Source organism: Phyllobates terribilis, unplaced genomic scaffold (genome assembly GCF_046119375.1).
Source record: "Phyllobates terribilis strain yellow unplaced genomic scaffold, ASM4611937v1 Scaffold_3__8_contigs__length_932513732, whole genome shotgun sequence".
Lineage (NCBI taxonomy): Eukaryota > Metazoa > Chordata > Amphibia > Anura > Dendrobatidae > Phyllobates > Phyllobates terribilis.
Window position 1 is genome coordinate 185,857,033 of NW_027362763.1, and position 27,838 is coordinate 185,884,870.

A 27,838-nucleotide genomic window follows, 5' to 3' on the forward strand; every position below is an offset into this window, starting at 1 on the left:
TAATTTACTCAATCAGTAAACACCATAAATGAAAAAAAAAATAAAATCTCAAAATTGCCCGACCACTCCTCGGAGCCTGCTCATCTGCTATAGATTAGGCAAGTATATGAAAAGTCTTTTTATGGCATTCACATACAGGGTTTTATGTAAAATATATCTTACGGGGGTAAAAGAACAAACGATGAGAGGAGTAAACAGGCTTCTGACAGTCTCCATCATTGATGTGTGTCTCCGATACGGTCTACAGTGCCGTTAGTAAAAGTAGGTTGGGATACAACCTACTAGCAAGAGGAATGGTAACACGGAGGTGCCAAATTTGTCTACACTTTTCTAAGAGGAATAATAGAAATGGCACAATGCAGAGTAATAAGGAAATACTCTAGGACTTGTTATTTTATGGAGGTTCGCAACGTAACCCAATTCACTTGTATTGCGCTGCAATGTGGCAGCAACATATTGCGATCTGTGTCCATGGCTGTGTAGAACCTGCTTTAATCCACTCCGTGTCATATTCTAGGCTTCTTCATTATTTCTTTTTTTTTTTTTTAAATGGCTGCAGGTTGGAGACAAGGCAACAACTTTATTTTTTGAATATATTTGGGTATGCTAGTAAAATATATTGTAAAGATTCACTGTTGGTACTAATCCAACGATTTCTAAAGATATTGCCTTTTTTGAAATAAATAATCAAGGTGGCAATACTTTTGGCCACAATTGTCCATTGTGTCGTGTCACTCATGCAGTTAAAACGGAGATGTGTAAATCAACTCTGACAGTCTTAAAGCTCCATTAGTAAACCTGCCCTGAAGACTTCAAACAGAACCGTAATAAACCTCAAGTGGTTTCTTAAAACATCTGAGGTTTTATTACATTATTTGCTGATCAGCATTCGTGACCAATCAATGCATCCATTATCGTCCAGTGAGGCTCCGCGCTGGGGCCACTTTACATATTATATTAGGGAACGGCATCATCAGCACTTCTTATATCATCATCATCATTCTCTGCAGGAAGTAATGCTGGGAACAGGGCGGGAAGGGATGCAGAGAACAGGGCGGGAAATGATGCGGGAAACAGGACGGGAAGTGATGCGGGAAACAGGACGGGAAGTGATGCAGGGAACAGGGCGGGCAGTGATGCAGGGAACAGGGCAGGCAGTGATGCAGGGAACAGGGCGGGAAGTGATGCAGGGAACAGGGCAGGCAGTGATGCAGGGAACAGGGCGGGAAGTGATGCAGGGAACAGGGCGGGCAGTGATGCAGGGAACAGGGCGGGAAGTGATGCAGGGAACAGGGCAGGCAGTGATGCAGGGAACAGGGCGGGAAGTAATGCAGGGAACAGGGCAGGCAGTGATGCAGGGAACAGGGCAGGCAGTGATGCAGGGAACAGGGCGGGAAGTAATGCAGGGAACAGGGTGGGAAGTGATGCAGGGAACAGGGCAGAGAGGGATGCTGGGCACAGAGCGGGGAGGGATGCAGAGAACAGCGGGAAGTGATGCAGGGAACAGAGCGGGAAGTGAAGCAGAGAACAGAGGGGGAAGTAAAGCTGGAAACAGGGCGGGAAGTGATGCTGGGAACAGGGCGGGAAGTGATGCAGGGAACAGAGCAGGAAGGAATGCAGGGAACAGAGCAGGAAGGAATGCAGAGAACAGAGCAGGAAGGAATGCAGAGAACAGAGCGGGACGTGATGCTGGGAACAGAGCGGGACGTGATGCTGGGAACAGAGCGGGACGTGATGCTGGGAACAGAGCGGGACGTGATGCTGGGAACAGAGCTGGAATTGAAGCTTGAAACAGCGGGATGTGAAGCTGTAAATAGAGTGGAACTGATTTCGAGAACAGAGTGGGGGCACAGCAAAAACTCCCCACTGACTCTTGTAAACTGCATTCACAAAATACAGATGAAGTGCATGGTAGCTAGTATTTTGTGAGTCCTACTTCTGCCCTATAGTATCACTGACTTTGTCTAAAAAGGCAATAAGTATTTCCCACATTATAGTCTCTGTAATATACAGATGTGTTCTCCCTAATTCCATCTAATGCATTACAATATCATGATATTGCTAGCAAAGCCTTAATAGGTTGCAACCCACATCACAACCACCGGGTGGTCACACTAGTATCTTGTGACCGAGTATCAGAAAATCCTGTTTTGTTTTTCAATGCTGTTCCTCTCACAACACTTGGAAATATCAAAAGGAAAGGTAAGAAAGGTGCCACTTTAGTATGTAGGGTCACTAGAGAGCCTAAATAGTGATAGTAGATTTACACGTGTGCCACAGTTGGCATGTAGTCAAGTTTGCCTGCCACACTGGTTAGCAGTGGGCAGGACTGTGAGTAGCTCATTATCATAAAACATCTGATGACATGCAGCTTAAGTCACTTGACCACTTCAGCCAGTCACAGAATGCAGCGGTACGGCAGCTGGTGGGACTGCAACATTACCATTTCAAGTGCCTGTGTAGACCCCAGCATAGCCAGCGCTAGATCCAGGTGGGTGCCTCTAGGCGAGCATGGCTCCGTTTGTAATTTAACTTTCCCCAAAGAACAGGATATGTATTTTTCCTGGACAAATTATTTAGAAGAGGCTTTCAAATTTTGGAAAACACCTGTTCCACGGCTGCAGCTTATTTTGAAAGGAAAAAAACTCCACTGCACTCACACTCCTAAGTCTCCACAACTGCTATCGATGTACATCACTGTCCACAGCGCTGCAGACAATCAGTGAACTTGGCAGCTGAGCTCAGATATTTACTACAGACATTCACAGAAAGCAGAAACAGCAGGGGAGACTTCGTGCTGGACCAGGGGAAGGTGAGTATGGCTATGTTCACACGTTCAGTATTTGGTCAGTATTTTACCTCAGTATTTGTAAGCCAAAACCAGAAGTGGGTGATAAATACAGAAGTGGTGACCTGTTTCTATTATACTTTTCCTCTGATTGTTCCACTCCTAGTTTTGGCTTACAAATACTGAGGTAAAATACTGACCAAATACTGAACGTGTGAATGAGGCCTTAGGCAGAAGGGACTGGGGTTTTCTAAATCTAGAAAACCCCATTAAGCATTGCCTTTCTTCCTTACTGATTAACTACATCCGAGGCCTATATGATATTGGTCTGACGAGACAGAAAATTCCATCTAAAACAATGGCGTTCTATACAGCAAGGCTTCTTGTAGGTGTCCATAATAAAACATGAGAAACGGCACCCACAGAAGTAACAGCTACTATGTGCAACATCACAGGTAAGTTCAGTAATGTGTTATACACTCCTCACAAAAAGTTAGGCATATTTGGCTCTCGTGTGAAATTTTAGGATGAACCGAAAATGCCCCCTAACCTTGTCAGGTGAACTTAAAGGGGTTGTCCAGTACTTTAGATTACAAAAATCCTTAGGGGCCCCAGGGGGATACATTGGGGGGGTAATTAGCTTACGTTGCAGATAGCGGCCAGTGATAGCGCTGCTCACAGGCAGTCAGAGGCATCACATGACCCCCGGCTGCAGCCAGCTCTGACATCTGCTGATGTCACGACAAGTGCTGGCAACAGCCGGGGGTCTCTGTCTTCCTGGTTTCACGGTGGATGCCAGGATGTGGGCGGGGTCACCCCCCCCGTACATCACACCCGGCATTCACCGCGCGCTCTGCCTCTCCCCATTCATTGGGAAAGCGCGCGGTGGATGATGGGTGTGACACGGGGTTAACCCCACCCACAACCCAGGAGCCACCGCGGGGACCCCAGCACCGAGTCACGTGATGCCTGAGCGGTCAGCGATTACGTCGATTTTTCTGCCTATGAGCGGCGTCATCAGCCACCACGGGGACCCCAGCGCTGAGTCACGCCTTACTTGTTGTGACATCAGTGCAGGGTCACGTGATGCCTGTGACCGGCCAGCGATAGAGCCGCTCACAGGCAGAAAAAGCAACGCAAGGTATTTGGAAAAATCCTTAGGGGTCCCGGGAGGATACATTGGGAGGGTAATATAAAGTAATGGGCAACTTCTTTAATGTGACCTTCTCTAAACTTTTGAATGCACCAGCTGTTCAATGTTTCAATACTTTCTGCTGTTCTCTAACAAGGAACTTAATGGCAAACTTTACAACAGGTGTTTGATCCATAAATCACTCAATACATTTCAGGGTTCAATTAGAATTGGTATTAAACAATTCTCCACATCATGCTGTTCACATTCTGACTTCATGAGACCAAGACGACACCTAACAACTGATCACCAGTGCCGCGGCATTGCGAGGCTTCAAGCAGGATGTTCTCAGACAGAAGTGGCCACTGAGCTTAGAGGGTCACAGAGTCATCAGCAGGTTGTAACAGATACAGAGAGACTGGAAGAGTCACAGAATGACAGAAGTGGACGTCCTTTGGCCACATCCACCACTTCATTGTCCACAATGCCCTCTGGAACTGGATGACGAATGACACATCTCAAGGCACATTTAAGGGAGTTGAGAGGCACCCAAGTGTCACATCAGACCATTCACATCAGAGTGGTCTACCTGCTAGACAACCTGAAAGGGTACCTGACCACACCACCATTCACAGGCTTCCTCGTCTTGCATGGGCCAGGGAGCATCTACGCTGGATGAGGGACCAGTGGGCCTCACTACTGTTCACTAATGAAAGACGATTCACGCTGAGTAGAAATGATGGCCAACTATGTTGGAGACATCAAGGAACGCGATATGCATCAGCCACTGTTATCACCATATGAGCCTGTGGTGGTGGTGTTAGTGTGGGCAGCTGTGTCTAGTCAATACAGAACTGTCCTACACTTTGTGAATGGTACAAGCACCTACTACTTGAATAACATCATTAATTCAGTCATTGTGCCTCTGCATGAACAAGACAGGCCTAATTTTATCTTCATGGACAACAATACTCCAACTCATCGAGGTCGCATCATTAGGGAATGGCTTCTAGAGACTGGGGAACCTCAAATGGAGTAGCCAGCTCTTTCTCCAGACCTGAATCCCATAGAAAACCTATGGGATCAGCTGCGTCGCCACATAGAGGCTCGTAACTGTACCCCAGAACCTCAATGACCTGAGGGCCGCACTTCAACAAGGGTGGGATGCCATGCCTCAGCAGGCAATACCTCCACTTGTGAACAGCACAAGACGTCATTGTCAAGCTGGTCAAAGCCATATGACCAGTTACTGAGACGCTGACATTTTTTCTTGGGGTATACGCACCACTGTTGTGGGCTTTTGTTTCAATACATTATTGAAATGAGGAAATCGCTATTCCATGCTTCTACTGAAATGCCTTACATTCATGATAAAATATCACTGGAGCGTGAACTTTTTAAGTTCATCGGAAAGCCAAATATCCTTAACTTTTTGTGAGTAGTGTATGTCTTATGTAATATGTCACATTGGGAATGTTATTTTAAAGATTTTTTTTTGTAAATCAGTGTAGAAAAAAAAAAAAGTTGCCAACCCTTATTCCTGTGTAAACCGTTACGCTGCAGCATCTATATATTTGTATGGATACCATTAACAGATACAATGAGACAAAGAGGATAAGCTTGACCACACTTTGCCATTCTGCAAGGATTGACAATCTTTGTGTCGTACAGCACTGAGGGAAAATAGGGGAGAGGCTCCTGCTGCCGCCCATTGTCTTACATCAAAGGAATAGACAAGTTTGTGCATCATCAGTAAACCCATATGTAAACTTAGATTGACTTTTCCCACTGCCAAAGTAAAATGTATTCTCCAAAAGTCCAAGGCCCCAGAGGCTTTGATGAAAAAAAAATACTTAACTTTTATTTAAAACCATAAATAAAAAAAAAAACATTTCAAACTTTCAGCCAAAATGGTCTTTGTAGAGCAAAATTTGTATAAGAAGAACATGATATGGTGCCTTACTACAGAGTTTATACAGAGGAGTAAAACTAATGTTCCTAACACATCGTGTTATGGCATGGACCAAGTAATGGACTTGATTTGGCAGAAGCATGGGACTCTAATGCTGGGGCTGAAGAGCGCTGCTGTAACATTGCATTGTGATGTGCAAGCCTCAAAGATTCCAGCAGATTTGGATTTTTTGCTAGTCACACACTCACTTACAATAGATACAATGCAGCAGCATAATAAAGCAATTTGTATAAAGCCGCTGCGTAGCCTGTGTGTGCTGGACGCAGAGCGTGGTGACACAATGGCCATCCCAGTGTGCTCACCCACCACGGTACATTACAAAAGTGGAGACACAACTACATTTTATTAAACATAAATATGTGCTGGTAAAAAAAAATATTCTATTCATACATGTTATCAATAGACCTATGCGCTCCTTGTAATTGCTAAGATTTTAGGTAGCAGAAATTATGTAACTATCATATTTATTCATAAAAAACATGATATCCCTTTTCCGCTTTATAGGGGTTGTCCAATTATTTGACACTGATGTGCTATACTTGGTATAAGTCATCAATATCAGATCGATGAGGGTCCCAAAACCTGACAGCCCCACTGATCACCCGTTACACTGTTGGGCAGTTACAGATAAGTACTCTGTCGTGGCATTTGCTGGGTACAGCGGCACAGCTTCTATACAATGGATGCGACACAATGACCAGAACTATAGAAACCCCTTTAAGCGTCTCTGCTGTTACTTCTAAATAAATAGTTGGCAGAAGGAAAAATACTTTGGCCCTGAATTTTGTAGTAAAAAGTTCTGAAAAGTTGCAAAATTTTGGTGCAACTCGATGCAGTGCTAAAAATTTGCGACTTTTTGTTCATTTTTGCTCAGCTCTGACAAAGTGGGCCAAGCTGGGGCAAAAACACCTTGTCAAATCTTACTCCAATCCTTGACTGAAGTGAGATTAGTGGCAAGAGACACAGGGCACTTGTCAGATGCTACCAATTCTTTTAACAGGCGTGCACCTCCTAATGAATCAGGAGTGTCTGACTTCACTATGGCCCCTCATCAAGACCCACGTGAACATGGTTGATCGTAAAGGGAATCTGTCACCCCCTGGGACTTATCAGACCTCCAATATGGGTATACAGGTGATAGAAATGTGAATCTATACTTACCTGTATGGCCCATGTTAGAGGTCTCGTGGCTGTGAAATTGATTTTTATTTATTGTGGGTTACGCTGTGTTCCCGTCCAGGGGACAGGAAGAAATCCCACCTACTTGTTTAATTAAAATATTTCTCCCTGTGACGTGCAGTTCCCGTGGCCGGATCCCGTGCACTCCACCTTCTTGCGCAAGGCGCATTTCGCTGCCATCTGTGTATCCTTGTAGAGCAGGGAACTTGTGCGCAGGCGAGTCACTCTGACTTCCCTGTGCACTAGATCCCTGCTCTACACTTGTACACAGATGGCAGGGAAATGCGCCAAGCGGAAGGTGAAGTGCGCAGGCGCGGGATCCGGCCACGGGACCTGAACGCACAGGGTACTGTAACGTGCAGGGGAGGGGAGAAATATTTTAATTAAATAAGTAGGCAGGATTTCTTCCCATCCCCGGACGGGAACACAGCGTAACCCACAATAAATAATACAGCCGCAAGACCTCTAATATGAGGCATATAGGTAAGTATAGATTCACATTTCTATCACCTGTATGCCTAAATTAGAGGTCTGAAAGTCCCAGGGGGTGACAGATTCCCTTTAAGCAAGGCCTATCTTTTTTTCTCACAGCAATGAGGAAATATAACACATAATGAAGTTCAGTCAGAATATCCAGTCTATAAACCATTTATCCTCAGGCCAACTTTGCCAGCCATCCTTCCACGTTGCCCAGATTTGCGTCCCCCTCCTCTTCCTTGCCGTCTCTGGCGCTGCACTCCAGGAATTCAATCTTCAGAGGAAGTTGGGAGAATTCAAAGTCTTTCCCTTTTTTCCCTAGCTGCACGGTTGCTGGTGAATTGGTGCCTTCCAGAGTGCTGGGAGCCGCTGATTGGGTGACACGCAGGGTATTCCTATGGTAAAGGGAAAGGAGAATGACACCACAGGTTACCACCCGGTACACAACCTTCCATCTATTCCTCCAGTCCCCAGTATCTTCACTGATTGGAAGGTTTCCAGGTACAGCAGATGCACCAGATCTGATGGGAAGTTAACCTTACACCGACTTAGAAGCAAAAAGATGCATAGCTACATAGCGAAACTAACTAATGTAAAGTCTGAGAAAGCTGGGGAAGACCCCATGTGGGCTGTCACCATGCTTTTCCAAAAACAGATCAAGGAAAAAACTGTCAAAAGCAATAAATCCTTCTAAGCTGTTCTGTCAAACTGTAAAACTACTTAAAGGCAATCTGTCACCAGGTTTTTGACACCTAACCTGAAAGCAGAATGATGTAGGGGCAGAGACTCTGATTCCAGTAATGTATCACTTACTGGGCTGCTTGCTGCACTTGTTATAAAATCCCTGTTCTCTCTGCTGTAGATTTATCAGTTCTCTGAATGCTGAGCTCTGTATAACCCCGCCCCCAACACTGATTGGCACACTGGGGATAGGCAGAAAGCAGCCAATCAGTGTTGGGGGCGGGTTACACAGAGGTCATGAATATAGAGGACTACATGGCAGCAGGTTTACTAGTCCTCCAGTGATAAAAAGCACTGTTCTATAAGCAAAACATTATAAAAACTACATTAAGCAGCCCAGTAAGTGACACACTGCTGGAATAGGGTCTCTGTCCCTACATTACACTGTTCTCAGATTAGGTGGCAAAAACTTGGTGACAGATTCCATTTAAAAAGGGTTCTGCTTCTGACAAAGCCTAGGGTCTGTGGCAATAAACTGATCATGAATGGTCTTCCTGCTGGCACATTGTGATTACAATCCAATGTCATCATTTCGTACCGGTACTTCTTGACCACCCATAGACTATAAACGTCCACACAGCCCACACTTTACACTGTACTGAAGTTCTAGATCATCCATACAATCTAAGCAGCTTGCACAAGCTAATGCAGATGTGAGGTGGGGGGCGACAGACAGACAGACTCCGAACAGAAGACAAACGCCGTTTACTACTATATTTACCATCTCTCTATACACACAGTGTTGAACCTGCACTTGTGTATACAGATTAAGAAGCTCTGTAAGGACTTCCTCCTCAAGACCCTGCAGTCATGTGATTGCTGGGTGTAAAAAGGGAGCAGAAGCTGTTGTGTCCTGCTATGCAGTCAGGAGGCTGAAATTCCCTTGTAACTAGGGCAAATATAGCAGCCCCAGTTCCAGGGGAAATCAGCAATGAAAAGAATGTTTTAATATGTTAAAATGCCCCTCAGAGGTCTTTCAAAGGGAGAAACGTACAGACATAACACTTCTCTGAGTAAATCCACACTTGCTGTATAACTAGACCTAACAATGTGTCACTGAAGCACAGATGGTAATGACTAGAAATACCAGCCCAGAACTCGCTAGAAGTAAGCCTTTGTACTGGCACACCCCGTATCTGCTAGCCCACCCTTAGAATTACTCATGGACGCACTTACAATTCCCGCTCCAGCTGCTGCTGTATAAGTTTAGCTGACTTGGCCATGGATACATCTGTTGAGAGGGAAAACATATTGTTAAAAATTGGTCTTTAACCGGTTCCCGACCGCCCACTGTAGATAAACGTCGGCGCTTGCCGGGCTCTGTGCAGCGCCGAAGTTTAAAAACGGTGGGTGGTCTCGCAGCACTCAGGACCCCCAGGGTCCTGCAAGCGCTGCGATTCCGGTGCAGAGCGTTAGCTCTGACAGGGAACATCATCGGGACCTGATTAGATCAGGTCCCAGTGATGTTAACCCTTAGCTGTCTTCTATATGCTGTGATCTATAGTGATCGCGGCATATAGGAGACAGCAGGAGGAGAGGGGGTCGTCAACTTACCTCTCCGAAGACCTCCGAGTCCTTCCAGGACCTGGGGTTGCTATGGCAGCTGGAGGTCACATGACCGCCTCCAGCTCTGCCATATATGGTGTCCTGTCTGGCTCAGCTGCAGCTGTAGCCAGACAGGAGACTCTGACTGAAACAGTCAGGGAAGATCTCATGTAATGTAATATATGTCTATTACATTACATGAGATCAGAAAAATAAAAATTAATGTCCCATACAGGGACTAAGAAAAAATGTGAAAAAAAAGTAAAAAAAAAGTTTTTAAACTATTAATAAAAAAAAAAATCACAAAATAAATAAAAATAAATAAATAAAATATTAAACCAATAAATCCGTATATTTTTACAAAACCAAAAAAAGTACACATATTTGGTATCGCCGCGTCCGAAACAACCCGAGCTATTAAAACTGTCACACTAATTAACTCCTTCTGTGCACACCGTAATAAAAATAAAAAACGGAGCAAAAAAATATGCTTTCTCATCATATTGCCAAACAAAAAGTGGAAAAAAATGCGATCAAAAAACAAAATAGAAATAAAAATGGTACCACTGAAAACGTCATCTTGTTACGCAAAAAAAAAGCCGCCATACAGCTCCATCAGCCGAAAAATAAAAAAGTTATAGCGCTCAGAATAAAGCAATGCAAAAAAAATATTTTTTTCTATAAAATAGTTTTATTGTGTAAAAGCGCCAAAACATAAAAAAAATACAGTAAGTGTAGTATCGCTGTAAACGTACTGACCCGAAGAATAACGCTGCCTGATCACTTTTACCACACGCAGAACGGCATAAAAAAAAAAAACTCAAAAAACAATTCCTGAATTGTTTGTTTTTGTTTTTTTTACCTCCCAAAAAACGGAATAGAAAGCGATCAAAAAATGTCACGTCCCCAAAAATGGTACCAATAAAAATGTCAACTCGTCCCGCAAAAAACAAGCCGTCACATGACTCTGTCGGCCGAAATATGGAAAAATTATAGCTCTCAAAATATGGTGATGCAAAAACTAGATTTTGCAAAAAAAGCGTCTTTTAGTGTGTGACAGCTGTCAGTCATAAAAACCCGATATCAATCTGGTATCTCTGTAATCACACCGACCCGAAGAATAAAGTAATCTAATCAGTTATATCACACTAGGAACGGCGTAAAAAATAAATAAAACCAATTCTTCACCTGCTACTGATTTGTTTATTATGTCCCCAAAGATCCCAGTAAGGCTCTGCCCACATTTATCCTGTGCTCTGCGCTGAGCACTTACACCAGAGTTTCCGTGTAAATCTCTGAAATACATGATTCAGCCGGAACCCATGACGGAAGATTCCCTGTAATGAGACAGATATAGGCCACTGTGGACGCCGTCTAGCCTGGGATCCCACGGTGTCATTTGTTTTAGGCGTGCATAAAAGTGCGGTTGGCCACAGTTTTGTGCACTTCTGAAAAAAAGGACACCGCTACACAGAGGCCAGACGGTGTCCAGAGTAACTCTGCTGCCTCATTACAGTGAATGGATCCTGCAGGGGTTTCATCTGAATTACATCACTTGGAAATTTAGATGGAAACCCCGAAGTAAGTGCTCAGCCTAGAGCGCCGGATAAATGTTACGTAAAATGTTCCCAATAAAAGCTTCAACTCAGTCCTCAAAAAAAGCTAGTCCCCACTCAGGTCCGTCATCTGTTAAAAATATAAGGGACTTCCAAGTTACTGGTAGCAGAAAGGCTCTGGAAAAGCAAAATGACCCTTGCCCCCCAAAAGAAATTCAGAAAATTTTGTGCTCCGAAATCCAAATGCCTATTCTACAATAATTTGTTCTCCAATTGTCAAATAGCACTCCGTCCCCCCCAGATCTCACCGTATGGCTAAGCGGTACGATACAGCCACATATGGGGTATTGACACTTTTAGAAGAAATTGTGTGACACATTTCGGCACCAATTTTACCCATTGCCCTGTGTGAAAATGTAAAATCTGAGGGTAAAACATTTTTTTGTGGTAAAAATATAATTATGATTTTTTCACTGCCCAATGGTATAAATTTAAAAATTAAAAAATACTCACTACTTCCCTAGATGAATTCCTTGAGAGGTGTAGTTTACAAAATGGGGTCATTTGTGGAGGTTTCTGCTGTTTTGGCATGTCAGCGACTCTTCAAATGTGACATGGTGTCTGCTGCCTATCCCAGCCAACATAGCGCTCCTTTCTCTTCCGAACCCTGCCGTACACCAAAGCAGTGGTTTTCCCCCACATATGGGGTATCTGCGTACTCAGGAGAAATTGTACAACAAATTTCATGGTGCAATTTCTCCGGTTATCCTTATGATAATGCAAAATTAGGGGATGAAAAACATTTTTTATGGGAAAAATGTGAAAATTTTATTTTCACGGCTCAATATTATAAACTTCTGTGAAGCAGCTGGGGGTGCAAGGTGCTCACCACACATCTAGATAAGTTCCCTAAGGGGTCTAGTTTCCAAAATGGTGGCACTTGTGGGGGGTTTCCACTGTTTAGGCACATCAGAGGCTCCCCAAATGCGACATGGCGTCTGCTAATTATTCAAACAAATTTTACATTCAAAAAGTCAAATGGCGCTCCTTCCCTTTCAAACCCTGCCATGCGCCCAAACAGTAATTTGCCTCCACATATGGGGTATCAGCGTGTTCAGGAGAAATTGCACAACAAATTTCATGGTGCAATTTATCCTATTACCCTTATGATAATGCAAAATTAAGGGATGAAAAACGGTTTTGTGGGAAAAATGTGAAAATTTTATTTTTACAGCTCAATATTATAAACTTCTGTGAAGCACCTTGGGGTTCAAGGTGCTCACCACACATCTAGATAAGTTCCCTAAGGGGTCTAGTTTCCAAAATGGTGTCACTTGTGGGGGGGGTTTCCACTGTTTAGGCACATCAGGAGCTCTCCAAACGCAACATGGCGTCTGCTAATTATTCAGACAAATTTTACATTCAAAAAGTCAAATGGCGCTCCTTCCCTTCCGAACCCTGCAGTGCGCCCAAACAGTGGTTTTCCCTCACATATGGGGTATCAGCACGCTCAAGAGAAATTGCACAAAAAAATTTGGGGTCCATTTTTTCCTGTTACCCCTGTGAAAATAAAAAAAATTGGGTCTAAAGTAACATTTTTGTGAAAAAAGTTAAATGTTCATTTTTTTTTTCCACATTCCAAAAATTCCTGTGAAGCACCTGAAGGGTTAATAAAGTTCTTGAATGTGGTTTTGAGCACCTTGAGGGGTGCAGTTTTTAGAATGGTGTCACTTTTGGGTATTTTCTGTCATAAAGACCCCTCAAAGTGACTTCAAATATGATGTGGTCCCTAAAAAAATGTTTTTGTAAATTTTGTTGGAAAAATGAGAAATCGCTGGTCAACTTTTAACCCTTACAGCTCCCTAACAAAAAAAAATTTTGGTTCCAAAATTGTGCTGATGTAAAGTAGACATGTGGGAAATGTTATTTACTAACTATTTTGTGTGACATATCTCTCTGATTTAAGGGCATGAAAATTCAAAGTTTGAAAATTGCAAAATTTTCTAAATTTTCGCCAAATTTCCGATTTTTTCACAAATAAACGCAAGTTATATGGAAGAAATTTTACCACTATCATGAAGTACAATATGTCATGAAAAAACAATCTCAGAATCAGGGGGATCCGTTGAAGCGTTCCAGAGTAATTACCTCATAAAGTGACAGTGGTCAGAATTGAAAAAATTGGCCCGGTCACGAAGGCAAAAACAGGCTCTGGCGCGAAGTGGTTAAAAATAAAATTCTATAACCCACCTTTGACCCAAAGAAGAAAAAAAAAACAAAAAAAAACAAAAACGCAAATTGTATCGCCTGCAGCAGACTGTTCAGTGGGGAATAAAAAGTTTAACACCAAAGTGACAGTTACTTTTTAGCCCATTTTTCACATCTGACTAGTGTCCCTGGATGTGATAATTCTGGAAAGTAGCAACATTTTTTTTTTTTTTTTTTTTTTTTATAAATTCGTGATACTTTGTGTTAGGGCAGGGACACACTGCCATATTTCTCGTCCGAGGATCGCATGGTAAACCTCGTACTCGCTGGCACCTCTCCTGGCCGGAGCTCGACAGCTGCATAGAAATCCATCATGCTGTAGTGCTCAGGTCAGAAGAGGTGTCGGGCCAGTGCATTCAGTGCAATGCGATCATAACACAAGTCACACGGCCCTGTGTCCCTGCCCTTAATAGCAAACTTTTTACAGAGGCCCTCAGGTGCCAAACTAGCAGAAACCCCTGCAAATCACCCTATGTTTGAAACTAGACGCCTAAAAGAATTCATCTTGGTGTTTGGAGAGCAATTTGAACCCACAGGTAAGTCACGGAATTTTATAACATTAGGATGAAAAACAAAATTATTTTATTTTTATTTTTTTTACAGTAAATTGTTGTTTTAGCACAAATTTTCACAAGTATTAATAGGAGAAAATGCCCCCCCCCCCAGTTTGTTATGCATTTTCTACTGAATGTAGATATATAGAGATACACAACCCCTGGCAAAAGTTATGGAATCACCGGGCTCGGAGGATGTTCATTCAGTTGTTTAATGTTGAAAAAAAACAGATCACAGACATGGCACAAAACTAAAGTCATTTCAAATGGCAACTTTAGGGCTTTAAGAAACACTGAAAGAAATCAAGAAAAACAATGTGGTACTCAGTAAGGGTAATTTTTTTCAGGCCAAGCAGAGGGGAAAAAAAATAATTATGGAATCACTCAATTCTGAGGAAAAAATTATGGAATCATGAAAAACAAAACACACAAAAGAACACTCCAATACATCACTAGTATTTTGTTGCACCACCTCTGGCTTTAATAACAGCTTGCAGTCTCTGAGGCATGGACTTAATGAGTGACAAACAGTACTCTTCATCAATCTGGCTCCAACTTTCTCTGATTGCTGTTGCCAGATCAGCTTTGCAGGTTGGAGCCTTGTCATGGACCATTTTCTTCAACTTCCACCAAAGATTTTCAATTGGATTGAGATCCGGACTATTTGCAGGCCATGACATTGACCTTATGGGTCTTCTTTTAAGGAATGTTTTCACAGTTTTTGCTCTATGGCAGGATGCATTATCATCTTGAAAAATGATGTCATCATCCCCAAACATTCTTTCAATTGATGGGATAAGAAAACTGTCCAAAATATCAATGTAAACTTGTGCATTTATTGAAGATGTAATGACAGCCATCTCCCCAGTGCCTTTACCTGACATGCAGCCCCATATCATCAATGACGGTGGAAATTTGCATGTTCTCTTCATGTAGTCATCTTTATAAATCTCATTGGAACGGCACCAAACAAAAGTTCCAGCATCATCACCTTGCCCAATGCAGATTCGCAATTGATCACTGAATAGGACTTTCATCCAGTCATCCACAGTCCACGATTGCTTTTCCTTAGCCCATTGTAACCTTGTTTTTTTCTGTTTAGGTGTTAATGATGGCTTATGTTTAGCTTTTCTATATGTAAATCCAATTTCCTTTAGGCGGTTTCTTACAGTTCGGTCACAGACATTGACTCCAGTTTCCTCCCATTCGTTCCGCATTTGTTTTGTTGTGCATTTCCTGTTTTGGAGACATATTGCTTTAAAGTTTCTGGTCTTGACGCTTTGATGTCTTCCTTGGTCTACCAGTATGTTTGCCTTTAACAACCTTCCCATGTTGTTTGTATTTGGTCCAGATTTTAGACACAGCTGACTGAACAACCAACATCTTTTGCAACATTGCCTGATGATTTACCTTCTTTTAAGAGTTTGATAATCCTCTCCTTTGTTTCAATTGACATCTCTCGCGTTGGAGCCATGATTCATGTCAGTCCACTTGGTGCAACAGCTCTCCAAGGTGTGATCACTCCTTTTTAGATGCAGGTGTTAGTTTTTCAAATGAAAATGTACAGGATGATTCCATAATTGTTTTCCTCAGAATTGAGCGATTCCATCATTTTTTCCCTCTGCTTGGTCTGAAAAAAATTACCCTTACAGAGTACCACATTTTTAATCTTAATTTCTTTTAGTGTTTCTTAAAGCCCTAAAGTTGCCATTTGAAATGACTATAATTTTGTGCCATGTCTGTGATCTGCTTTTTTTTCAACATCTGAATAAACATCCTCCAAGCCCAGTGATTCCATAATTTTTGCAAGCGGTTGTACTATTGTTGGGCACACGTCAGGACTCGGAAGGAAAAAGCACAATTTGGTTTTTGAAAAGAAGATTTTCTTTTCATATACATATTGTGGGTGCCATTTACAGAGGTAAATAACAGCAAACCTGTCCCACAAGGGACCCCATTCTGGAAAATACATTACTCAAGGAATTCATCTAGGGGGTCTAGGGAGTATTTTGAACCCACAGGTGACTCACAAAATGTTAGAATTTTCAGCTGTGGAAATAAGAAAAAAACAAAACAATTTTACCACGAAAATGTTTATATTAGCAGCAATTTTTTCATTTTTCCAAGGATAATAGGAGAAAATGGACACCAAGATTTGTTATGTGATTTCCTTGATGAATTGATCTATGGGTGCAGAGACTTTTGTGGAAAACACCTGTGGGGCAAAATAAAGCATGGACTGGATGTTGCAGTGAACTTAGCACACAGGCCATTTTTGTGCCCAACACATTATGCCCAGCTTGTGCTTCTGGAGACAATTGTTCAGCGAGTCTGGCTCACTACAACAATGCCAGACATGTGAATGCCACCTGTGGTTTAGAGATACCATGGGGCTCAGCGACGCTCCAGTTTAGCCCCCTGAGCCCTGCAGACAATGTCTGGGAAGAATTGGCATAGATGGAAGGTTGCTGGTGTGGGAGGTGAATATCCGGCGTTCTCTCTGTAAGATTTACAGCTCATGTATGAAGTTACACATAAAGGTTGTGACTAAGGCCACTTTCACACTTGCGTATTTTGATCAGCATGTGTCATCCTGACGTGGGAGTGAGTCTAAAACATGGAAAAAGGAGTAAACCCATATCCATTCTTCTCCATGCAAGTTCCATTTCAGGTTCTGGCTTACAAAGACTAATGCAACATGCTGCATTACATTAAAGTGCAGCTATCACTATATATTGTGGTTACAGGGTCCAGAAACAGTTTAAAGTGTGTGAAAAAAAAAAAAAAAAAAAGATGTAGGCAAAAAGTAGCTGATTTTTTTTTATTAAAAACAACAGTCGCAGATACACTTTAAAGGGAACATGTCACCACTGGAAACGCCTCTACAGGGTGATTGTGCAGATCAATAGCATGTAAATCACGTTTGTCAGCCTTACTGGCAAAGCACCTAACAGCAGAAAAATAAGTTGCTTCCATTCATCAGAGAGCTGATACAGTTACTGCTCAATATACGCTGAGCGTGACTGTAATCACTCCCCGCATACTAACTGATAGCCTGTTTTGCACCATATGCAGAGCAAGCTCTCAACGTGTCGGGGAGTGATTACAATCACGCTCACTGTGTAGTTAAGTGGTGACTACTGTCTGCTCCCCACACCGCCCTGATGGCTGAAAGTGAGCAAATGCAGGGAGAAGATAAAACGTCATTTTCTCCCTGTAGCCGCAGCTCCAATAAGCCAGCCAGGTATGAGTTAAATGCCATTTACCTACAGATGAACCCTATACCTGAAAACAGCGTCTCTAGCGATGTCAGGTTCACTTTAAGTATAAATAAGGATTAAGCCTCTCCAGACATCTTGGAAACAACTCACCTTGCTTGTTGCAGGCAACCAGAATTGGGGGATTGTTTCGCAACAACGTAGCATCAGTCAGAATTAGATAGAGAAATTCTGCCACCTCCTTTACTTCACGCTGGAAGGATGAGCTGTCCACTACAAAAATCATAGCCCTGCAGGATTAGAGAGGAGATTATCAAATTATTGTGGCCACGAGCTATTAAGATATTTTTATTAAAGGGTTTTTTTTACTTTCAAAAAAGTTGTGTAAACTATTTGGATGCTTCTTTAAAAAGAAAGCATAGCTAGTACTTACCCCCCGGTCCAGTACCTGCTCCGGTGTTTGTTGTTACTGCAGTGGCGACATGACGACTACAGCAAACATCACTGCTGCAGCCAATCACTAACTTAGCAGCTTCGCCAGGGACCAGGTGCTGAACCAGGAAAGGGCAAGTATTGTGCTATTTTCTCACTCTTATCCAATCATTTTAGGGACCCCCCCCTCTTTTTTTTTTTTTTTTTTTTTAAAGTTGAAAACCCCTATAAAGGCTTATTCCCATCTCCATAGTTGGGCTTCATCACATTGTGCTTGTAGATACAAGCACTTTTGCAATTTGTGGCTTATTAATATGTTCAGCTTCCCTTGAGATATTAACCCTTTTCTTTTGTCTATAGCTTGGTGCCTTGAAGACCGACCACCCGTGCTATACAGTGGCTATTCAGTGCGGGTTAGGAGCTAGACATCAGTGGTCGGTTTCCTAAGCAACAAGTTGCAAACAACAAAAAAGGGATAATATCTGAAGAACTGCTGCAAAAGTGCTTGTATTTGCAAACTCTATCCGACAATATCCATCTATGCAGATGGCACCAACCCTTTAAATAATAGGTTAAAAGTGAATACCATAACTAAAATTAAGTGTATTTGAATGATGGATTTGATAGAAGATTTCATACTTTACCTGACGGACGTCTTATACTGGTCCAGGAACTGGAGTCTTAGACTTTCATGACCAGGAACATCAACTAAGGTGAAACTGGAGCTCTGCGGATGCAGTAACAAGTATAAGAAAACAGATCGGTGACATGGACGTAAATCCCCAACATCCAACAGTCTGACCTGTCTGGTAATCTGGCAATGGTTTAGTGCACAGAATTGTAATATAATGTGAGATTACACAGAAGCAGAAGCCTGACCGGAGAAATTAATATCTCCAAATCTAAGTTTTAACAACATATTTTGTATTCATTGGCTTGTTGGACATCAAATAACTAATGGGAGACAGTTTCAAATTTTGGCTACAAGATGGCACTTACTGCACTGGCATTACATCCTGTCTGGCAATCACATTGGTTTCTAATTCTAGAACTGTCCCTTCTCAAGGAATATACCGTATTTTTTGGACTAGGAGACGCACCCCAGGTTTAGACAGCAGAAAAAGGGGAAAATATTTTTCCTATTAATTAAAACTTCCCTGGTGGTGTAAAGTGGAGGGGGTCATTATTAGTCATTTTAATTAACCAGGGTAGAATAGGGAGGTAATAGATCTATTGTTAGTGTTCCTCCGCCACACATCTCTGCTACATGCACACGCCTTTTGCAGTTCCTTCCAGGCATGTGACTATTACATGACCTGAAGAGTCCTTGAGCTGGTGAGGAGGAAGGTCCTTCAGCCGCTCAGGACGTGTGGTCTCCATTCAGGTCCTGGGAGCTTCCTCTCTTGCTCTGCACCAATCACACTGATCAGTCTTGGACAGGAGGGTAGGCAGTTCTCTCTGAGATTGGGAAGGATGCAGTGTTAGCATTCTCCTCTATCACAGGAAGCTGCCTCTGGACTATAAGAAGAGCACACTTTTTAGCAAGAGCTTCTTGCTATAAAAAAAAAAAAAAAAAAAAAAAAAAAAAAGCATCTTATCTGAAAAATTTGGTAATTTGTGATGTAGCAGTCTGAGGACTAAGGACTAGCACATCATCTTAATTCTATTGTAACTAGTTGACTTGGTTTACGATTAGCAGACATAACGTCACACCATTGTAGCAAGCACTGCAATTTTCCTTTCACATGACTGAGGGAAAGACCAGATGGAGAGTGAACAGCCCCTTTAACAATTTATATTAGTGTCACGACACAGCTGTCGGGTGACCTGGGGCTCCTACCCAGACCCTAACACTAGGGGGCGCCCTAGGTCGCCCTATTCCACGGGATACCTCTGAAGGTGAGGATGCGGAGGCCTCCGCCCTCGCCCTAATGAGTTAGTCCTCCGCTTGATCTCCTTCTCCACCACCCAGGGAAGAGGGGCACTACTGTGCACTGTAGTACACCAACCCGACAAACAGGGCAACACGGACGGAGGTTAACAGAAAACTCCAGGCACACAAAATATTCACACACATATAACAGAGGGAATCACCGGGGTGTGAAGGTAGAGGGATAAGCCAAAATGGAGAAGGAAAAGGAATAACCACGCATACAAACCGGACACCAGTCACAAGTTATTCCTCCCAACCTTCTTCTCATTAGATACTTCACTCCCGATAGTCATGCAGCAAAAGCCATTTCTGACAAGGATTCCTATCAGAGCCCAGATTATATAGGGAAAAGGAGTGGCTAACTGAGCTCAGCGAAATCCAACATGGCCGCTTAACCCCTGTTCTGCTGGAAGAAAATAAACATTCAAAATGATGGAGATGTGCTTCTTCTCGGAGCTGGAGCAGGAGCCCTCTGGTGCTGAGGTCTCCCGGCCCCAACCTGTCGCGGTAACCCCGTGACAATTAGCCTTTCTTCCTGACAGTTTCCATCACATAAATGTGATTATTTTTTCTCAAAGACTCTGCTTATCCAGATGTTTTAGACAAATTCATGAAATGTGACTATTACCAAGTGTCAAATATTTTTGAAGCAGTAGCCCTTGGAGTCCCCTTTCTGGAGGTGTTTTTAACTTTTCTAAGGATTTGCTAATTTTGGTGCTGAAAAGTTGCAAAAATAGGTTGAAAACAAAAATAGGAAGCAATATTGATTTTGTGCCAAATTCATAAACCGCGTGCGCCATTTTGAATTGGGCGCAAAAAAAGCATCAGTGAATACCATAACAAAAAAAAAAAAAAAAAGGACTTCAATAAATTGCAAATAATGAACTAGACCCTAAATATTCTTCATCGTGCTGAAAGACGACAACATTGGTAGGTCATGTACCGCGGTTCTCTTACCTTCTCATTCTTTCCTCTGTAGATTGAGGAGTTGGGAGAAATGGATGTTTGAGTTTGCCGGAATTTTCCATTTAGGAACTGAAAAAGAAAAAAAAAAAATTAAAATGACAAATTAAAATAAAACGAACTTCCAATAAGCATTCTACATTCCTAGGATCATCAACACTAGCACAGAGATCCTGAAATCTCCACGTTCTGTGGCCCCTTCTACGTTTTTCCAGCTGCGTTCATACACAGCATCCTAGTAAAATGGGTAAGTGTGAAACAAACCAAAGTGCATACTAAATGATTCTGTATCTTTCCTGCTCCACCGATCTCCAGCGCTTTTTGTTTATCCCCCCCCCTCGATGATGACTGCCAAGCACCACCACATCACAGGGTGTTATCTTAGATGGCATGTCATAGCGATCCGGCACAGCCGGGATTGACAGAGGGTCCATACAGTGAAAGGATCACAATTTGCTGTACTGGAAAAAACAGTACCGGTGCCATCTGTGTCAGAGTGTATAATCCATCACTGTGGAGTCAGAGTCCATTTTGGTGGAGCCGGTATAAAATGGACCAACTCCAACAATATATAATAAATTGGGTACAGTAGTTCAGTGCAGTTTGTGGGGAATATTTTTTTCATAAGAATTTGGTAAAGTTACGAAATGTCCTATAAATGTCTGTCCTATTCCTGAGCTAAGGGTCTAGACTTTTAGCTGAGATGAATCTGTGCTACAGTAAATTTATCACTTAAACATGAGCCATGTATGAGGGAGTCAGAGTCATGGAGTCAGTGTCATGGAAATTGAGGAATCGGAGGTTTGGCTTACCGACTCCACAGCCCTGGTATAATCCATGTGCACCATCAGCGTGACACGTACGGGAATAGAAGTGACAGATGTTTAGGTGTTAGATGTGCAAAGATAGATAGATATAGGCCAGTGAGATATAAAATTAGTGCTGTGTGTGTAGTTTTCTGTACTCGTATTTACCTAATTATTAAATAAATTAAAAAAATGGCGTGGGGTCACCCCCATTTTTAATAACTAGTTGAGGGAAAGCAGACAGCTGTGAGCTGGTGTTATTATTCTGGGAAGGGGCCAATAACCCATCGAAATTCCCAGCCTATTAACAGCTCACAGCTGTCTGTGTAGCATTTACTGGTTACTAAAAAGGGGGGCCCCTTATTTTCAATAACCCACAAAGGCTAAACAGACATCTGCGGGCTGATATTAATAGGCTGGGAAGGGGCCATGGATATTGGCCCCCTCCCAGACTAATAACACCATCCCTCAGCCCAGGAATTAGTAATAGAGAGGAGTCTATCAGACACCCCCATTACTAACTCCATAGTCAAAAGTAATAAATACGCACACAGAGAAAAGTCCTTTAATTGTAAAAGAACCCAACAATTACCCTCTTTTACAAATTTATTACCATAAAAAAATAAAAGTAATCCACAAGGGTCCGCAGCAAATCCATAATAAGGAGTTCACACTATTATCCCTGACTCTGCTACATCCGAAGGCAGTGATGAGCAGTGACATCAGTAAAGTGACTGCTCGTCAAGGCCGCTGGAGCACACAGTAGAGTGTGAATCCGGCTGCAGTGATGTCATTTGGGTTAAAGCAGTTCACAGCTGGAAGATCACACAGGCTACCATGAGAACCGCCGGCTGTGACCTGCGGTAACCTTAATGACGTCAACGCTCATCACTGCAGCCGGGGTTCTCACGCTACTCTGTGTGTTCAAGTGGCCGTGGCAAGCGGTCACATTACTGATGTTACGGTACATCACAGCCTCCGGATGTAGCAGAGTCAGGGATCGTCGTGGGACCTCCTTATTGTGGATTTACGGAGGACCCTTGTGGATTACTTTTTTTTTTTTTTTTGCTATTAAATGGATAAAAAAGAGGGTAATTGTCAGGGAGTGATTTTTACAATTAAAGGACTTTCGGGTGTGTGTTTATTTCTTTTCACACTGGGGTTAGTAATGGGGGTATCTGACAGCTCCTCATTACTAAACACAGGGATTGATCGCAGCTGTGATTTTTGACAAATCACAGATGTCATCAAACTCATATTACCACGATTGCCACCACATCGGGCATCGGAATGAGCAGAATTGGAGCATCTAATGTGATGCACCAATTCAGGGGCGGCTGTGGACCATCCCAGCCTGATAACTGAAGCCCACAGCTGTCTGCTTTATATACATAGGGGGGACCCCAAGCAGTTATTTTTATTAAATTATTTATTTAATGCGTGCTATTCACAGACGGCGGGTGCTACTACACCTGGCATAAGTGTCCCCTGATCTCGCTGATTGTAGGTAGACCAGACGAGGATGACAACAGTAGCAGTCATCAACCAGTGCCTGGATACAGCGCCAACTGTGAAGCTTTTTCCCCAGATGCTGGAGCATTTCATTCCAGTACATGACACACGGATGACATCCGTGTGCGGGACGTATTGCGGTCAGTGTTGCCGGAAGAAAATTGACATGTCTACATGTGGGTCACACGGTCTGTGTGACATGGACATATGCGGGGTCCCATAGATTTAATTCGGTCTAGTGTGTAAGTGTCTCCAGTACATGTGAAAACTATCACCACACGTATCAGAGACACTGATGTGTGAAGAGGGCCTTAGGCTGGGTTTACTCTGCACAATCGTGGCGGTAAAATGACTGCCGATCAGCTACATGCAAGTTCAATGGTCAGTCCTTCACCGTGGATCTGCTGAATAGAAGAGGCTATGGATATTGCAGACCACTTGCAGTCTTCAGTCTGTAATTTGATCAAGCACAAGCAAAAACGCCCTGGTTTAAAAGGGACTGTCGAGTGAAAACAAGTTATCACCTATTCCGTTGATAGGTGATAGCTTGTTTTCATCGGACAACAGATTTAATGGCCTGTGTAGACAGATCAATCATAACCCTACGTGCACAGAACATTACGTTACAAGCAGCACGTCTCCTGTTTACACGAGGTGCTGTGCTGCAGATAATGGGGATGCAACAATGAGAAACCAGTTTTGAAATCATTGCACCTGACGAACAATTGCTCTGCTCACTTGTACTTCCATTTACACAGGGCGAACAGTAAGGAACTAAAATTCTTACAAATGCTTGTACCTCAATCATCCGCCTGTCTAAATGGGCCGTGAGAAGCCAGGGCTGTGGAGTCAGTGTCCATTTTGGTGGAGTCCGTATAAAAAGGACAGACTCAAAAAATATATAATAAATTGGGCTCATTAGTACAATGCAGAATGTGCTGTAAATGTTTTCATAAGAATTTGGGAAAGTTATGAAATGTCCCATAAATAAATGATCTGTTCCTGATCTAAGGATCTCTGCTTTTAGTGGAGATGAATCTGTGCTGTACTTTATGTACACGCTCAGTAGTGAGGCCGTGCTGTGGAGTCGGAGTCAGGGAAATTGAGGAGTCGGAGGTTTGGTTCACTGACTCCACAGCCCTGTTAGGAACTACAGCCACTGAACATCTATACAAACACGTGTTTATCATCAGGGTTACTACATCAGCTTACAATGGTAAAACATGATCTACATTAGCTACAGACAGGACGATGTCAAAGCTGAATGGCATACCCTGCAGAAGAGGAGGCTTTTTCCAGAGTCACACAAGCCCACAAGTAGCACGGCTCTGCGGCTGCTCTGACGTCCCCGCAGCAATCTCCAGATCACTAAAGAAAAGGAACCAGAAGTTAGAACATCTGTATCAGAGAGCTGGAAAATGCACCTCGTGCCGCCAGGAATAATCACACAAAGCAAGAAACTCCATGATGTGGACACTAAGATCTGGAGCATCACCCAACCAACCCCACACACCCCAGTATAAAATAAATCACCACTTTATAAACATTATAACAATGAGGTTGTAGGATAAGACACCCTGTCGGTCCATGGCCCAGTTTGCAAAACCAACAACTATAGCTTATTTTCCAGCAACCGGTAAGTGGCATACGCCAAGTAGTGATAAATTTACATCAAACTGCAAGATAGAACCAAAAATCAATAAGAGCCATGTACAAAACACTTCAGTGGAAGCTGCACATCAGATAGTCTTACAACGCACACTGACAGTGCGCTCTTCTGCCGGCTAATAACTTCTGATCAGAGCAGGCAAAAGAGCGCACTGTCACTGTGCAGATCACATGGTGACAAGAATCTACTGAGCATCTGCTGGAATTGACAACCAGCCTATGCTTAGTAGATCAGGAACTAGTCAAACCCCTAAAACAGATGTCTCCTTGTTTGAGGGAGGGGGCAGGGACTTCGGCAGTAACTGCAGCCTCTGCCCCTGATAACGCTTTATTCCAGTATCACCAGCATGCACCGGGATTCTCAAACAAAGCTTCAAAGAGGAAGTAGGAAAAAAAAAAAAGCAGATAGTGAAGTTAGGGGACAAAATAGACTTTTTAATTAAATATATTAGAAAAGAAATTAGATTTTGGCATTAAACAGATTAAGATGAAAACTAATTTGTGTATCAATCCACCCGTTTAAAGAAAGGACCCTCACCTCTCAGATGCCCCGGCAGCTCCTATTCCAATACTTATTTTGTTTCCTCTGACCTCTACACCCTGGTGCCGTCTCCATACGTCAGCGGGAACTGAATAAACATCGGAATTGGAGCAGCGAGGGGGAATATTACTACTCAAATTTTGATTTTTTTTTGCAAATGGAATTATATATTAAAAAAAAAAAAAAAAAGGGCAATTTTGACTTTCATTTTTTCCCCCCTGGTGTTTACTGAACGGGCAACATAATTTTATATTTTGAAAGGTCAGACTTTTACAGATGCAGCAGTGCAGAAATTGCTTATTTCTTTAAGTTTATAATTTCTCAATAGGGAAAAGTAGTGAATACACTAACTTTTCATGGCATTTTATTAGTCTCCATAGGGGACTTGAATCTGCGATTGTTCTATGTACTTTTATTTATTTTATTCACTTATATAGCGCCATTAATTCCACAGCGCTTTACAGACATTATCATCACTGTCCCTATTAAGGAATCTAGATTGTGAGCCCCATCAGCATGTCTTTGGAGAACCCGGAGGAAACCCATACAAACACGGGGAGAATATACAAACTCCTTGCAGATGTCGTCCTTGGTGGGATTTGAACCCAGAACACCAGCGCTGCAAGAGACACCTCACTGTATAGTGAAAATCAAGTCTCCTTTGAGACTGGGCGCAACAGTAGGGCCAAGATAACAGTGAAAGGTAGCCTTCAGTAGGCCCCAGGCTGCTATGACAACCCATCAGCATCAGGCGCTCGTGTCACAGGGGCAATGGGCACACTAACAGGCGCCGGGCACCTAGGGTAGTGCAGCTTAAATGATGCTGTTAAGAGATTGACAGCAGCATTTAGGCGATTACACAGCAGTGATGGTAGCCGACAGATCACCACTTTTAAGAAGCAGGTGCTGGCTGCGTAACACAGCCGATGCCTGCGCCTAGCCCATACATCCACCCGTATTCCAGAAGTACCATCATGTACTAAGGAAACAAGGTGTTTAACCTTATAAAAAATTCTAGGAATGTTGTAGCCCTATAAGGGTTGCCCCAAAAGGAAAAGCCTCCTACATTAAGCAGTTCCTCCAGGACAGCACTAAATCCAGAGACTCCCACACCCCCCCCCATCCTCCTCCGCTCCAGGGCAGAGACCCCCCCCCCCATCCTCCTCCGCTCCTGGGCAGAGACCCCCCCCCCCATCCTCCTCCGCTCCCGGCGGGCAGAGACCCCCCCATCCTCCTCTGCTCCTGGGCAGAGACCCCCCCCCCATCCTCCTCCGCTCCTGGGCAGAGACCCCCCCCCCATCCTCCTCCGCTCCCGGGCAGAGACCCCCCCCCCCATCCTCCTCCGCTCCCGGGCAGAGACCCCCCCCCCATCCTCCTCCGCTCCCAGGCAGAGACCCCCCCCCATCCTCCCTCCTCCGCTCCTGGGCAGAGACCCCCCCCCCCCATCCTCCTCCGCTCCCGGGCAGAGACCCCCCCCCCCATCCTCCTCCGCTCCCGGGCAGAGACCCCCCCTCCCCATCCGCTCCCGGGCAGAGACCCCCCTCCGCATCCGCTCCCGGGCAAAGACCCCCCCATCCTCCTCCGCTCCCAGGCAGAGACCCCCCCATTCCCCTCCGCTCACGGGCAGAGACCCCCCCCCCTCCTCCACTGCACCCCTCCTGGTGGGGTCACTGTCTCCTCTAGCCATTTTTATATTTGGCTTTAAGTCATAGTGAGGTACAGCTGAGCCTGTATCACACAAGCCTATAGCACCTGGTACTTGGCACTACAGGCTCTGAGTAAACCTGAGACTTGTGGTGCCACAGCTGGAGGGCTACAATGTTACATTGCTTTCATGCTAATACTCACCCAGGCTGAGCAGAACCACAAGCAGCGCCGCCACCACAGACAGCACCGTGGGGTCGTGCCGTGCAAACTCCTGGGTGATAAACTCCATGTCTGGCAGCATCTGACCGCTCACACTCTCTTCTACCGCCGCCATGGCCGTCACGCCTGCGCAGTGTGCTTTACGTTCTACAGCGCATGCGTCCTGCACCCGGCAACGTGTCAATCGCTGCCAACCACTGAGCTATGCTAAGTGACAGGAGCAGTGCTTGATGGGAGCCGGGCAACGTGACGTGGATAGGAGGCGTGGTGACTGCAGTGCTGGGTAGGAAGTTGTGCTCTGACGTCGGTGACCTGCAGCCCTGACTGCTGAGACTTGTAGTGCCCCAACAGCAATGGAGTCTCAGATAACACTGCCCATAGAGACAAGTTATAGACTGCTATGGGTGACGGTGCTTATGACCACAGTTAAAGGAGCATCACCATATAATGAAACGACCAGTCGCCTTGTACCAGACTTTGGGGAGATTTTTTGAGATTTTGCCCTTATATTGCCAGTGTTAGGCTATGTGCCCACATGGCAGAAATGAAGCAGAAAATTTCTGCTTCATTTCTGCAAGTCCTCTCCCGGGAAAACGCATGCGGAATTCCACACGCGATTATCGCGCGTTTTCCACATGTGGAATTGCTTTGCGTTTTTTAATGCATTGCACAAGGCAATTCCGCTTG

General features: G+C 43.7%; 1 protein-coding gene across 1 annotated transcript; it reads right to left on the bottom strand.

The window, feature by feature from the left end:
• Window positions 1-5,754: 5,754 nt before the first annotated feature.
• On the bottom strand, window positions 5,755-27,324 carry SRPRB (SRP receptor subunit beta). The gene is made up of 7 exons (XM_073674332.1): window positions 27,134-27,324; window positions 24,350-24,444; window positions 20,753-20,830; window positions 18,507-18,589; window positions 17,584-17,720; window positions 9,466-9,520; window positions 5,755-7,943 (listed from the first exon to the last, which is right to left on the bottom strand). Exons 1-7 carry the CDS (start codon window positions 27,264-27,266, stop codon window positions 7,727-7,729), a joined length of 798 nt encoding a protein of 265 aa, XP_073530433.1. The 5' UTR covers window positions 27,267-27,324; the 3' UTR covers window positions 5,755-7,726.
• Window positions 27,325-27,838: the final 514 nt, after the last annotated feature.